The 13,757-nt window shown below is 50.6% G+C and overlaps 1 protein-coding gene across 1 annotated transcript in view; it reads left to right on the forward strand.

Annotated features, from left to right (window-relative positions):
• The window catches only part of ttc27 (tetratricopeptide repeat domain 27), a 102,395-nt gene that overhangs the window by 27,979 nt on the left and 60,659 nt on the right, over positions 1 to 13,757 (forward strand). Inside the window, exons 8-9 of the mRNA XM_064318121.1 lie at positions 1,426 to 1,538; positions 8,375 to 8,441. Of these exons, the coding sequence (XP_064174191.1) occupies positions 1,426 to 1,538; positions 8,375 to 8,441 (180 nt within the window). The remainder of the gene's footprint in view (positions 1 to 1,425; positions 1,539 to 8,374; positions 8,442 to 13,757) is intronic.

Raw genomic sequence — 13,757 nt, forward strand, 5'->3', positions numbered from 1 at the left:
CTAAAATGTGACTTAGGATTTATAGTGTTTTATGACGTCAGAAACATTATGGAATCCAAAGAGAATGTTATTGCACGATCATATAATCTGAGAAGTTAAATCAGATATAAAACTTGGGAATTTTGTTTTAGAAATGGAGATTTATTAAGATTGGGAACAGATGGAACTGATTGAAATGATGGCAAATAACTGTAATGTAATGATGAGTTGTAATTATGGCTGTTTTTTCAAGGGCCTTTTGGCTCTGAGTAAAATGATAAATATACTTTACTCTTGATTACTTTGTGTAAATAATAATGTGCTTAATTTAAATGTTTTACAGAAAATTGGAGCCAGCAAATGCATTTTTGAAATTTTTCATGAAAGAAGTCACAATTTTATTTCAAAATGTTAGAGTGCATATGGCAGGTTACTGGGCTTTAATGGTCAAGTCAACACTTCATCAACAATTTGTCAGCGGACAATCTAGGTTTATAAAAAGGAATCCTTTTTGAAGTTTAAACACCCCCCCCCCTTCTCCTGGCATAAATTTGATGCATGCCACTCCTGTTGGAAGTTCCCTATCTGGTAAAGGAAATGGCTGGTGAATCTCATCCCTCTTAAAGGCTCTGCTTTGCGGTGTTCAGTGTTTTTTTGGCCCTGCACCTGTCCCGCATATGCTGCCGATGACGTGGTCTGGCTCGTGTGGCTCTTCGCCGCTCGTATCCTGCGTCTGGGCTCGCGATGAGAAGCGCGTTCGACGCCAAGCGATTCACTGCAAGCCTTTTTTCTCTCCCGCGCTCTGCTTAGGCTGGCATGACAGCACTTGGAGAGCAGGCCCGTCCCTTTCTGTTTAAGCTGATTGAGGAGTTTACCCTGGAGGGCTTGTTTTAAAAAAAAAAAAAAAAATTTCCATTCCATAAATGCGCTGGAAAAAAACCCAAAAAAACAAGAAACAAACACACTATTTGCACGCGTTTCGTGACACTAAATTTGTGAAGCTCGTGCGTGTGTGTGTGTGTCTGTGTGTACACACAGTGTAGCCTTTGGCCTTTCTCCTGAAATATTACAGTTGGAAAGAAAACAAAATGGCTTGGTGGGGTTCCTATTACAAAACAAAGTGTGAAGGCTCTTTTCCAGCTGGGGTGCAGGGGCAGGGACGGGGGGGGGGGAAGGGGGGTAGATGTGAGATGAGAGGAAGAAAGGGGGGGGGCGGGCGGGCAGGGGGAACGTGTGCACTCTCTGTGCCAACAGGCCCAAACCTCATTAAACCAGGTGAATCTTCTGTTCAAGCAGATTTCCTTTCTGACGTGAAGGGAAGTGAAGCTCATTGGTCCTGGTGGGGGGTGGTACCTGGAGTTGGCGCCCACTTGGCGGTGTGATGCATTCTGGGTCACGGTCGCCGGCTGAGCTACTGTTGTGTTGTGTTTTGGCGCGTTCTTTAAGGACCACGACCTGGCCGACGACACGGTGCTGAACAGCGTCAGCCTGGCGGAGCCCGAGGAGCACCAGCCGCCGGACCTGAGCGCCGAGGAGCAGGCCGTCATCCTGGGAGTGTGGTGAGAGACCGCGCCCGCGCAGCGCGTAGCTACGCTACTGCTAATGCCTGCTCTGTCGCTACGCTCAGCTCAGCTGTTAATGCCTGCTCTGTCGCTACGCTACTGCTAATGCCTGCTCTGTCGCTACGCTCAGCTCAGCTGCTAATGCCTGCTCTGTCGCTACGCTACTGCTAATGCCTGCTCTGTCGCTACGCTACTGCTAATGCCTGCTCTGTCGATACGCTCAGCTCAGCTGCTAATGCCTGCTCTGTCGCTACGCTCAGCTCAGCTGCTAATGCCTGCTCTGTCGCTACGCTCAGCTGCTAATGCCTGCTCTGTCGCTACGCTCAGCTCAGCTGCTAATGCCTGCTCTGTCGCTACGCTCAGCTCAGCTGCTAATGCCTGCTCTGTCGCTACGCTCAGGTGCTAATGCCTGCTCTGTCGCTACGCTCAGCTCAGCTCAGCTGCTAATGCCTACTCTGTCGCTACGCTCAGCCGCTAATGCCTGCTCTGTCGCTATGCTCAGCTGCTAATGCCTGCTCTGTCGCTACACTCAGCTGCTAATGCCTGTTGTGTAGCTAGCCTCAGCTGCTAATGCCTGCTCTGTCACTAGCCTCAACTGCTAATGCCTGCTGTGTAGCTAGCCTCAGCTGCTAATCCCTGCTCTGTCACTAGCCTCAACTGCTAATGCCTGCTCTGTCGCTAGCCTCAACTGCTAATGCCTGCTCTGTCGCTAGCCTCAACTGCTAATGCCTGCTCTGTCGCTAGTCTCAACTGCTAATGCCTGCTCTGTCGCTAGCCTCAACTGCTAATGTCTGCTCTGTTGCTAGCCTCAACTGCTAACGCCTGCTCTGTCGCTACGCTACTGCTAACGCCTGCTCTGTCGCTACGCTACTGCTAATGCCTGCTCTGTCGGTAGCCTCAACTGCTAATGCCTGCTCTGTCGGTAGCCTCAACTGCTAATGCCTGCTCTGTCGCTAGCCTCAACTGCTAATTCCTGTTCTGTCGCTAGCCTCAGCTGCTAATGCCTGCTCTGTGGCTAGCCTCAGCTGCTAATGTCTGCTCTGTGGCTAGCCTCAACTGCTAATGCCTGCTCTGTGGCTACGCTACTGCTAATGCCTGCTCTGTCGCTAGGTCAGTTGAATGTCGACCGTCAAGGCCTTGGGCCCCGAATACCATGGAGGGTCTCTGGTAACGACCCTGTCCCCTTCACCTCTAACTGGAAAGATGGTGTCTGCATGTGTGGGGCTCGCTGGCCCAAACACTTTATTATAAACAGTTTTCAGAAGGCTGCCTCTAGTGAGAGTGAAGAATCCATTTTTTTAAGCTCGGTTGTCAGGGCCCAGGCCAGACGTTTTATGAGTATGGTTTCTGCAGTGCTTTTGCAACTGCCATTTCAACTGGAAAAGAGTTAATTAAAGCCAGTAAACAGTGAACCGGTGTGATATGTCTTTTCCCCTCCCTCTATGTTTGGGCCTGACCGTTTTTTAAAATTAGTTAGCCGTATATGTACATATTTTCTCCCTGTTAGCAGTATATCATTGAATGCTATTGAATGGCAATTTTTTGCTTATTGTTTTATGTCGCCAACGCAAAAAAAAAGAGGAAAAACCATGGAAGTTGAATAACATTATTGATGGTGTCTTATTTTTATTTTTTTGGCTGAATTAGGAATAGTTGAGTAAAATGCGTGGGGCGCCTTTTGCGTTACCTTGGTGATGTCTGGTGTGACATTCCTCAGCGAGAACACGGGATGCACACGGCCCCTCCCACCCCCGGGCCAATCGACTTCACCCGCAGACACGGAAGAGCGGTCCAACATTCAAACGGGTCGCTGAGCTCGGTCGCGTGGCTCAACGGCCCTTTTTCAAAGGCACCCTGGGGTCGATAATTTATCCCCGGTCCCTAAGCGCAGGCCAAAAATGACTTTTGCCAAGTAAGATCTTATTGACCTGATCGGAAAAGCGCTCCCGTTTTGCTTGCTGCTGTTTGTTTGTTTGCTGTCCTCTAAAGCGGAAGCGCTGAGGTCGCGTTTTTAACGGTCGCATTTTAAACTGTCATGTTTCAAACGGTCGCGTATTTCAACGGTCGCGTTTTAAACTGTCCCATTTTTAAATAGTCCCATTTTTAAACGGTCACATTTTAAACGGTTGACGTTTTAAACGGTCCCCTTTTAGACGGTCATGTTTTAAACGGTCGCATTTTTAAATAGTCCCATTTTTAAACGGTCGCGTTTTAAACGATCGGTGTCTTCAGCGCTCGAGGAGGGCGACTCGACGTAAGGAATTGTCCCTGTTCCCTCGTGCCATTAAAGGACTAAGCCCCGACGCGGGGAGTAATTAACAAACATAATTACACCGGACCGCCTGCCATCTAATTGAATTGACTAATTGCTCAAGATTGATTAGCTTCTGTCTTTGGGAAGACGATCACCGTCGTCGCCCCCGTCCCCTCACCCCCCCCTCCACTCCAGCTGACAGTCAAGTGAAGTGAGAGTCGAGGCAGGACGGCTCTATCCTGTGTTGTTTTTTGTGTGGGCAAAAACCCTCTTTCCGTTGAGGTTGGCACCGTTTGAAATCGGGGACGGGGCGTGTATTAAATGTTTGCTGTAAACATTCACTCCCTCTGTGGTCCTGCCAGCTGTACAAAACTGCTGAGCCCAGATCTTTCCTAAATGGTGTTTATCTCCATCTGCAGCACCATGATGACATCTCTCTCTCTCTCCCACTACCTCTCTACCTCTCTCTCTCTTTACCTGTTCATCTACCTCTACTGTGACTCTACCTCTACCTATAACCTCTACCCTCCAGTCTAACTAAGTGCCCCTGTTGTCAGATGGGGTTCCTGTGCATGTTCAGGACTGAGGTGCGAGAGAGACGGGCAAAATGGCGGCCGTGGCCCCCCTGCGTTCCGCGGGGCTGGCAGCAAACGAGCGGGAAAAGCTGCCTAGCCCAGCACTCTGGGGGGTCGCCCCGATTTGATTCGTGGGGTTCCAGGGGTGGACGTGAAAGTCGAGCCGTTCCTCGCTGCTTGTGGTTTGGGGGCTTGTTTGCTGGTATACATCTTCTTCTTTTTTTCCGAGCTTTTCAAAACTTTCCCCAATGAATTTGAGTGAGCAATTTTTTTTTTGAGTGTACGGGGAGTTAAATTGTTCAAATTGACTAGCGTTTTCTGTAGTCCTTGGTTCCTAGCTGTAAAATACACTTTCAAGCAAAACTTATTCTAACCACCACCCCCCCACTCATTATAAACGGAAGTACAAAAAAAGCTAGTCAATTCTGTGTGCAAATACAGTTTTGTTTCAGTTCTCTTTCCTTGTACGCGTTTGGGCATGACCCACCCCACTGATGTGCTGTCTTTGTGGCACAGAGCAAGACTGGAGAGCTTCAGAGTCACGGCACTCCGGAATCCTGAGAACTGAGCCCTGCTGTCCCCCCCACTGCCCCCCAGCCTGCCCCCCTGCTGCTCCCCCCCCCCCCCCCCCGAGCCTGCCCCCCGCTCTCCCCCCCCCACCTGCCCCACCCACCGTGCACGTATCTCAGATCTTCACTGCCCCGTTGAGCTCGGGGAATGCAGCTCAGGCTGATCTCAGCTCCCTGACGATTGTTCCCCGGGAAACCAGAGAACTCCAGTGACATCACAGCCCCTTTTTGTGTAGTAGAAAAAACCAGATGGCAATGCAAATATGTGCTGCTTTTTTTATTTTCTTCTTTTTTTTTTAAAACAGTAGTTGTAGTAATGGTGGCCGTAGCAGTTAATTTTTCCGGAAGAACTGAACCACAAAGGTGGAAACTCCAGTTGCTTGGCTCCTGATGCTCTGGCCAATCAGAATTGGCTTTTGCTTTTCCAGCAGACAGTGGCTCGTTTGGCTTTATCTAGAGTTGAATCTCGCACTCATTCATTGTGTTTTTGCGGCAAACTTCAGGTTTTCTGTATGAAATATCCAAGCACGTTTTCCGATGGACATTTCCCTAGCCAGACCGGGTTGTTTCTTTCAGTCTTTAACTTGTCTTTTCTCTCATATTATTATTATTATTAGTCTGAAAGGCTCTTGTGAAACGTGATTGGTTGAGCTCCAGCCTGCTGCTAAGCTCAGGGGGAAATGTGCCTTGTTTATGTGCTGCTTGGGAAAGCTTAATTTAGGAAAAGACACAGTACGCGGCTTTTCTTGGAAACTCTGAAGATAAATGCGGTCTTTCAAGGAAAATGAGCGTTTTGTTGGATGCATCAGGCACACTCTGCAGAGGCTAGCGGCCGTAATAAAACAGATTGATAAAAATGCGTGGCGTGCCGAACCAGGCCTCAAACTTTATAGTTAATTTACTTTTTTTTTTTTTTTTCCATTGGATATATTGCTTGTGCTTACAAGAGCAGGCCAGATTCTTAAAACATCCAACATCCCAGACTGTTAGAGCAACACACAGATTGATTTTAAAGAGAAAGCTGAAGAGGTTTTGAATCTTAAACCTGCAGGTGACGCATGCAGAACTATGGCAGGCATGTACAAAACGGGCTGACGTGTTTGGTTTGACTGGTATGGCCAGGGCCACACTGATTTTGTGCTGCAGAAAAAGATTTTTTGGCACTTGCTGATTTGCATAACTCTCGTGCTTTGAAAGGTGAAGTATTGTTGTGTGTGTTTGCGTTCAGTTTGGATAATCAGGTGGTACCGCCTGGTTCAGACTGCTGCCAGCTGTATTTACTTCAGCCCCAAGGCTCTGAAATAATCCCTGTTAGCCCTGAAATACCCCCTCCCCACTGCCCCTTACCCCCTGCCCCATGTCCCCTACTCCCGGCCCCTTACCCCCTGCCCCCTCCGCTCCCCCCCCTACCCCCTCCCCACTGCCCCTTACCCCCTGCCCCATGTCCCCTACCCCCGGCCCCCTACCCAGTGGCCCCCTCTCCCTGCCCCCCTTCCTCCTGCCCCCTGTCATGAAGTGGCATGATGGGCCACATTTGGGGGTGTGGAAAGATGCCCTCCCCAGCCCGTAACCGCCTGTCCTGTCCTAATGGGGGACATACCTCGGGTACTAGTTTAATAAAGCGCCTTGCAGAGTGTGCTGGGAGACTGCGGTCTGTTTTATTGTGCTGTAAATCTCCGTCTCGGGGAGTTGTGGTCTAGTCAGGAGACGCCTGTTTTCCTACTCTTCTCCCATCCGAGACCGGGCTCCCCCCCTCCCCTCCTCCCCACGTGGGCCATTTTAAAAAAATATTTTTTTAGCACGTTCCCCGAAGGGAACCGACGCGGGCCCCGGTCTCCAAGGTAACCTGGTCAGGTGGGCACTGAGATGTGGGCAGTGGGGTTGGCAGACTGGCCGGTGGCCAGTGCCCAAATTCCCGCACGTTTGCCGGAAAAAAGGACGAGGGTTCGACAACGACTCCTCTACATCCGCCATTTGGCACGCTGGATGTGTTTTTGAGTGAAAGCGTCTGGGGCCGGTTTGCACCAGTCTCCCGCGTGAGGTACTGACACATCGTTGCAGAGCTTAGCCCTGTCCCGTGTGCAGAGAGAACGGCACACACACACACACACTCACACACACTCTCACACAAACACACGCGCACACACACTCACACACACTCACACACTCACACACACACATACATACACAGACGTCATTGTGACTGGCGCTAAGCAGCCCAGTGGGTGGGTCCCGCCGAGACAGGAAGTCAGCCTGCATCACCCGGCGAGACAGGAAGTCAGCCTGCATCACCCGGCTAGCTGACAGGTGTAATTACAGACGGGACAGTCTCCCCCTGGCCCGGCGGTGTTCTGTAGACAGCCTCAGTTTGTGAGGTTTCGCCCGTCTTACCGCCGGGCTTCTCTCGCCTCTCTGAGCTTGGGTCTGGCCATGTGACCCCCCTGGCGTCTCGGTCTGGCCATGTGACCCCCCTGGCATCTCGGGTCTGGTCATGTGACCCCCCTGGCGTCTCTCTCGCAGTCACGGTGACTGTGTTCAGATGAGCTCGTCCTCAGCTCTGGCGACCAAAAGCAAGCGGTTTTCCGTCTGTCAGGCAGCCGACGTCCGAGCCAAGATGGAACGACGAAAACGGGACGCCCTCCGCAAGCCACAAGGTCGATTTCGCCCCTCGGTCCCGCTTGCGAATTTCGGATCGATCGCAGCCGACGTCACGGATTTCGTTGTGCCCAACGACACATATTTTTGTGGCGTCGGCCTGTAGTTTTCCGCTACGCGTTAGAAACGCATTGGGGGAAAAAAAGAAGCAGCGGTTTGGAGAAAATGGCGCCAGACGCATTGGACGTTTGCAGGTGCGAATGGGCCTTTCGAGAGGCCCGCTGAGCCTTCCCAATGTGCTCGGCGTCCTTGTTCAGCTGAGCAAAGTGCCTCAGAATTCCTCGTCAGAGGAAAAAACGCGGAGAATCCAGATTGCCTAAATCGAAATTGCTTTCGCAGAAGATTGAGACGTGGTTCCTTTAACAGTCGTACCTGGGAGAAATAAAAGCCCTCTCTTTCTCTCCCCGCTGGGGTGGCGGTTTGAAATGCGCTACGTGTCGACAGTTAGCGGTTGATTATGGGGATAGCACTTGACCGTGTGTGAATCAGTAAAGGCGAAATGTCATGAAAAGGGCAGGGGGCGTGTGGTCAAGGGTCTGTTTCAGTGTTTTTCAGCAGAGTTTTTAAGTGGTTAATTTTAGTCGTTTACAGGCTGATGAGCGCACACGGCCTAAAGTGGTTGATTGAAGGGAAACCACAAAGATCCACGGACGTGGTCCTCCAGATATTGAATTCCCCCCCCCTCCTCCCCTCAAGTGTACAGCTCAAGTGCGGTGGAGTGGGGGGGGGCAAGCCTGTGTACCCTCAGCAGATTAACATACATTTTTTCTGCTTATCCAGCACAGATTTCCAGAAGAACAACCCCGTCCACAAGCTGACAGATGAAGAAGTGCTTGCCTTCACATCCGTAAGTAGCAGCCCCCCCCACCTTCGGCCCAACGCCATCTTGGATCCCCCCCCCCTTCAAATCCATGTCTCTGCATCTTTTGTGGTTTCTGGTGGGAGGATCCACAGCCCCCCCCTCCGGCTCCTGGCAGTGTGGCATGGATGCTTAATGTAATACAGGTTTAATATGGAGAAACAGGGCGCACCTGCTCTCACCAGGAACCCCCCCCCCCCCCCACTTATGCTTCTGTCCCAGTACAGCAGCGCAGAGAGGGGCCTGTGGGAGTGGGTAATCCCTCATCAAGACCCCCTTTGAGAGCCCCTCTGCCTTCCCCCCCACCTGTCTCACTCCCCATACGGGGGGCTCAGGAATGTTTTTAGGCGCTCGGGACCAGCGTTTCGGTCTCCCCCCTCTCCGCGCCTCGTCTCGTTCTCTGCCGGTGCGGTTTTTGGGCTTTAGAGCAGTGCTTCGGCATTGGCTGGCCCGTCGCCGACGGTAACGACAGAAACCACGGGGATGTTGGGTACATATGTCCTCTGTATGACTGTCCCCTGTATGGCTGTCCTCTGTATGACTGTCCCCTGTATGACTGTCCCCTGTATGGCTGTCCTCTGTATGACTGTCCCCTGTATGACTGTCCTCTGTGTGACTGTCCCCTGTATGACTGTCCTCTGTATGGCTGTCCCCTGTATGACTGTCCTCTGTATGGCTGTCCCCTGTATGACTGTCCCCTGTATGGCTGTCCCCTGTATGGCTGTCCCCTGTATGGCTGTCCCCTGTATGCCTGTCCCCTGTATGACTGTCCCCTGTATGACTGTCCCCTGTATGACTGTCCTCACAATGTCACTGAAGAGGGAGAGGAGAGGGGAGCTCCAGGGCTTTGGCTGCTCGTGTGCACAGCCAGCAGGTCTTTCTGTTCCATCTGCTGGCGCGGCAGAAGCACAAGGGTGTGTGTGTGTGTTTGCATGAGTGAGTGCGTGTGTGTGCATACCTGTGTGTGTGTGTCTGTGTGTATGTGTGTGTGCGCGTGCCTGCATGCATACCTGTATGTCCTGTGTGTGTGTGTGTATGTGTGTGTGTCTGTGTGTATGCGTGTGTGTTTTTGTGTGTGTGTGTGTGTGTGTACTCCTGTGTTTGTGGGGCAGATGTCAGCTGGTGGAAGAGCATGAAGCTGGGTCACGGCTTCTGTCAGATCAGCTCCACATGGAGGCCATCTTAACCTCCCTCTCCCGCTGCAGTGTCAGCTGGGATACTTACTCCTCCTCCACGCGAACACACGGGAGGAGAAATATCCCTGGAGCTGAGCTGCTGCTTCAGACCAGCACAACGCCTCCATCTTGTCTTCAGAATCACAGGAGAGAAGCTTGCGTTGCTGAAATCTAAATAAACAATGAAACCCCTCCTCTCCTTTTGGCAGGGCCAAATGTGAATTTCATTTTTAGGTTTTCCCCCAGACATTCACCTGTGGCGGTGGTCCTTTTGGGGATAAAGGTTTAAAAATAATAAAAGAAGACTTCACTATGGATTGTAATTTTTAGAGCTGCAGAACGGCTTCTTCTCGCAGGTTCTGTGCTAATTAGCTGTAGCTCGGGGCTGGGAGTCACATGGGCGTCTTTTGGGACGTGGGCCGACGGCTCGTTCTGGGGATCCCAACCGAAACGCCGAGCCCCCCCCTTCTCCCCGGGGGCAGCACCGCGTGGGCAGCGGTACGTGTTTTTAACCGCGAGCGCCATAGCGCACCCCACCATGCCCTCGCTCTCACACGTTTTTATTTAATTCCAAAAACATTACAAAGCGCCGCTGCGTCCAGTGTGTTGGGACCCCCGTCGGTTTCAGCTGTCAGAACATCGTCTCGCGGCTTTCGCGGTAAATATCACGCCTATCCGCGCGCTAGTTTAGCACGCTAAGCGCTTCGCTGCCTAAATTAGCCGCTGGAACTCCACAGGGGCATTCATAATTCATAAAGTTTCACCCCCCGGCATAAATAACACTCCCACGAGCGAGCATTTTAATATACATCTGTCTGTTTGCCTGTCTGTCCGTATGTCTGTATATTTATCTAGAGCAGCATGTGTGTACGCTGTTGCTCAACGTCTTACTCTTTTATATCTTTAATACTTACAGCGCACACTAGCTGTAATTTGCAGGTCTGTTGTTGGCTTCACTTTTTTGTTTTTTTCCACCCTCTTGTAATTTATTGCTGTTTGCTTTCCGTGTCAGAGCTCCTGAATCCATCTGCGTTCGTTACCAGTACTCTTCATCGCTCTGATGTTTTGTTTTGTGGGGAAAATGGTTTCCAGTTCCTGTGCCATGATTGAAATGCGGCATCTTTATTTGGGGGACGGGGATACAAAAAGAAGGAAAATGGCCAGACGCGGCTGCATTTTGGCAATGTTTCAAACATGTAGCGACTCAATGCTTCAGTCCAGTGTCACAAAAAGTCATAGATTTTTTTTTTTAGGAAATCCAGTATCTAACCTGGTTTGACGTGGGCTCAGGCAAATTCAGGTGCGAACGCACATCGCGGAGGAAGAAGAAGAAGTGCGAGCGGCCGCGGTTGGAAGTCGAACAGACGGCTCGGGGGTGTCATTTTTCTCCGCTGGAGACGCTGAGCGCTCCTGAGAAACGCTTTCAGAAGTCAGCCGCCGCTCGCGGTATTTTTCAGCGCCCCTGTGCTTGTTTGATTTTTTAACGGGACGTCGCCGAGGGTAACCCGACGCACCTCCTGACGACTTCAGCCTCGTCGGCTCCGCGGCGGCTCGGAGCGAGCAGACGATTTAAAAAAAAAAGAAAAGAAAATGTGATGGATGGGAAATTAAAGGAGAAGAAAGGAGTGTTTTTTCTTCTCTCTCTCCTCAAGCGAGGGTCTCTGCGGCCCTGACCGCTGGATTGGCACGGCCTTGGCCAGGCGCTGCGATGAAAGTCGGGTCCCTCTGGAAAAATAATCACCACTTTCCCCGCGGATCTGTGAATTAAACATTGCGTTTCCTGTGGCTGTGCGGCCACATATTTCAGCGTCTGCCGCTCCGCTGCTTGATTTCTGACTGGGGGGGGGGTGGAGGGGGGCGTGGGGGGGTGCGCGGGCGTGTCTGTTTTCTGCGTCGCCGCCAGCAGACGTTGTTTACCCTGGCACGGGCCCGCTCCTCGTCCTCACGCTTCTTCTGGAGAGGTGTGTTTTTTCGGGGGAAAGCGGGGTGTGTTTTAACGGGCCCCGCAGTGCCAGCCCTCGTCTGGGACCCACTTCCCTCAGACTCCTTCCCCGGCCACTCGGGATTCAATAAAATAAAGACAAAAAAATATATAAAAAACGGCTCACGCAGTGTTTAATGGCAATCTTCCTCACATCCAAGCGGGCAGTTAGAAGGAAATCGTTTTTTTTTTAAATTTTATTTAAATGGTCATTTTATTGCTTTAAAAAAAAAAACTGCCAACAAGCTCGCTCTGATGACTGTTTGCTTATTGCTGTGGCATTTCACTGGTTTGAAAGGTCCTCCGTCCCCCTTATTTATTTATTTGTAACTGTCACAGAAGAGTTGAAAGGTGTGAAATCGCCCTGCTCCCTAAACCTCGTGTCAGGAACTGCACGGTCCAGTGAGAACAAGGCACTAATTAGATTTCGCGTGTCTCTGGGGCTTACCTCTGCGTGCCTCTGGGGATTACCTCTGCGTCTATAATCCCGGCCCCTCCGCCGAGCAGCGCTGGTTTGAAGTCCAAAAAAATCGGGTTTTAGGCCTTCTGATTTTGGCCTTCTGAGAGTACGCCCAACTGCCACCGCGCTGGTGCCAGGGGTGATGCCCACATGCGGAGGCAACTGCCAGCCTGGAAACGTCAAAAGATGGTAAAACAAACTAGCCCTCTCCCAGATGTGTCAAGCCGAAGTGCCCCAGAAGCTTTTGGATGATAAAATTGAAGGAATTTAGGATACAATTAATTTTTGAATCCACAATATGTGTGTGGAAGGTTTCTGCAGTCCCTTAGCATTTCAGGATGAGCCTGCAGAGGGCCGTAGCCTGCAGGTGTGAGCGCTGTACTGTACGGCTGAGCACCAGCTCTTGTGAGCTCGGGGGGAAACAATGGCTTTCTTGTGCTGCCAGACCCCCCCCCCTTAATGCTCGAGCCAGATACTGCACTCAATGCTGTTTCATATTTAAACGTGGGGGTTGGACATCTCATTTTATGGGATTGAGCGTGTCCAAGAATAACCTGTCCACTGGTCCATAACAGAGGAGGGAGAATCATAATTCATGAGAGGCCACCTTCTTCAGATGAGGCTCCCCAGCCCCCCCCCACCCCCCCTTTCCCCCCCCCCCGGGCGGAGGAGGTGGGGACGGGGATGGCGGTAAACGATAGCCCAGCTGAGCTAGCACTTCTTCAGGAATTAAATGGCAGCCATTTCGCCACCTGGTCCTCCCCCCTCCCCCTCCCCCCCCCCTACAGGCATGAAATTGTTCTTTAAAAATAAAGATTTTTATGAGGGGGTGAAAAAAAAATAAAAAGGAATGGCTTGGTTTACATTAATTCATAACAACTCTGTGAGGATCAGTGCAGGCCTTGTCTTCGCGGGATCGTAGCGAGATGTGTAATTTATGACCTCGCAGCCGCTACGTGCTGCAGCTTGAGCATAAGGAACCAGAATGCGTTTTATGAGTGCAAAATCGCTTAACGATCAGCAGCAATATCTATTTTTCGAGTCTGTAGAAATATTCTCCGTCTTCGGCACAAGTTTCTCAGGGAATATTCGGCATAGATTTTTTACGCATTTATATTTTAATAAATGGAGCCAAAATCCTTTATTGAAATTGAGGTATTCAAAGGGGAGTTTTCGGAAGACGTCGTACCTAAGAAGGTGTACCGTACGTGGTCATGGTAACAAAACAAAAAAAAAAAAACATAAAAAGGTCTATCGATTTTTCCATGCATTTATAAACTTCAGGGTTGCATGAAATCTATATCTGTACCTGTTATATTTGAAATGGCATATAAATCTCAATAATTGTATTTTGATGCTGTCAGGGCATGGTTCCCTATATCTTTTGGCGTGACAGTATTTCGTTGGATTAATGCAGTGAGGGGCCTCATGAATCTGTAATGGTTTCGTAAGGGCTCTGTGGGGGGAGTGTGTGGAACACTGCATATCCCTTTTTTCAGCTTCCCTCCAGGTCCCCGGAAGCTTTAAAAAAATTAATAAATAAAATAACGGATCGGTGTAAAAGTCTGGCGGTTACGTCACCTGATGACATCACAAGTTCGGGCGTCAGGCCTGGAGACGATACGCAAGCAGTCCTATCTTTGACTCCGGACACTTGAACAGCATCATTTCTCAAACCCCCCCCCCCC

Source organism: Anguilla rostrata, chromosome 18 (assembly GCF_018555375.3).
Source record: "Anguilla rostrata isolate EN2019 chromosome 18, ASM1855537v3, whole genome shotgun sequence".
NCBI lineage: Eukaryota > Metazoa > Chordata > Actinopteri > Anguilliformes > Anguillidae > Anguilla > Anguilla rostrata.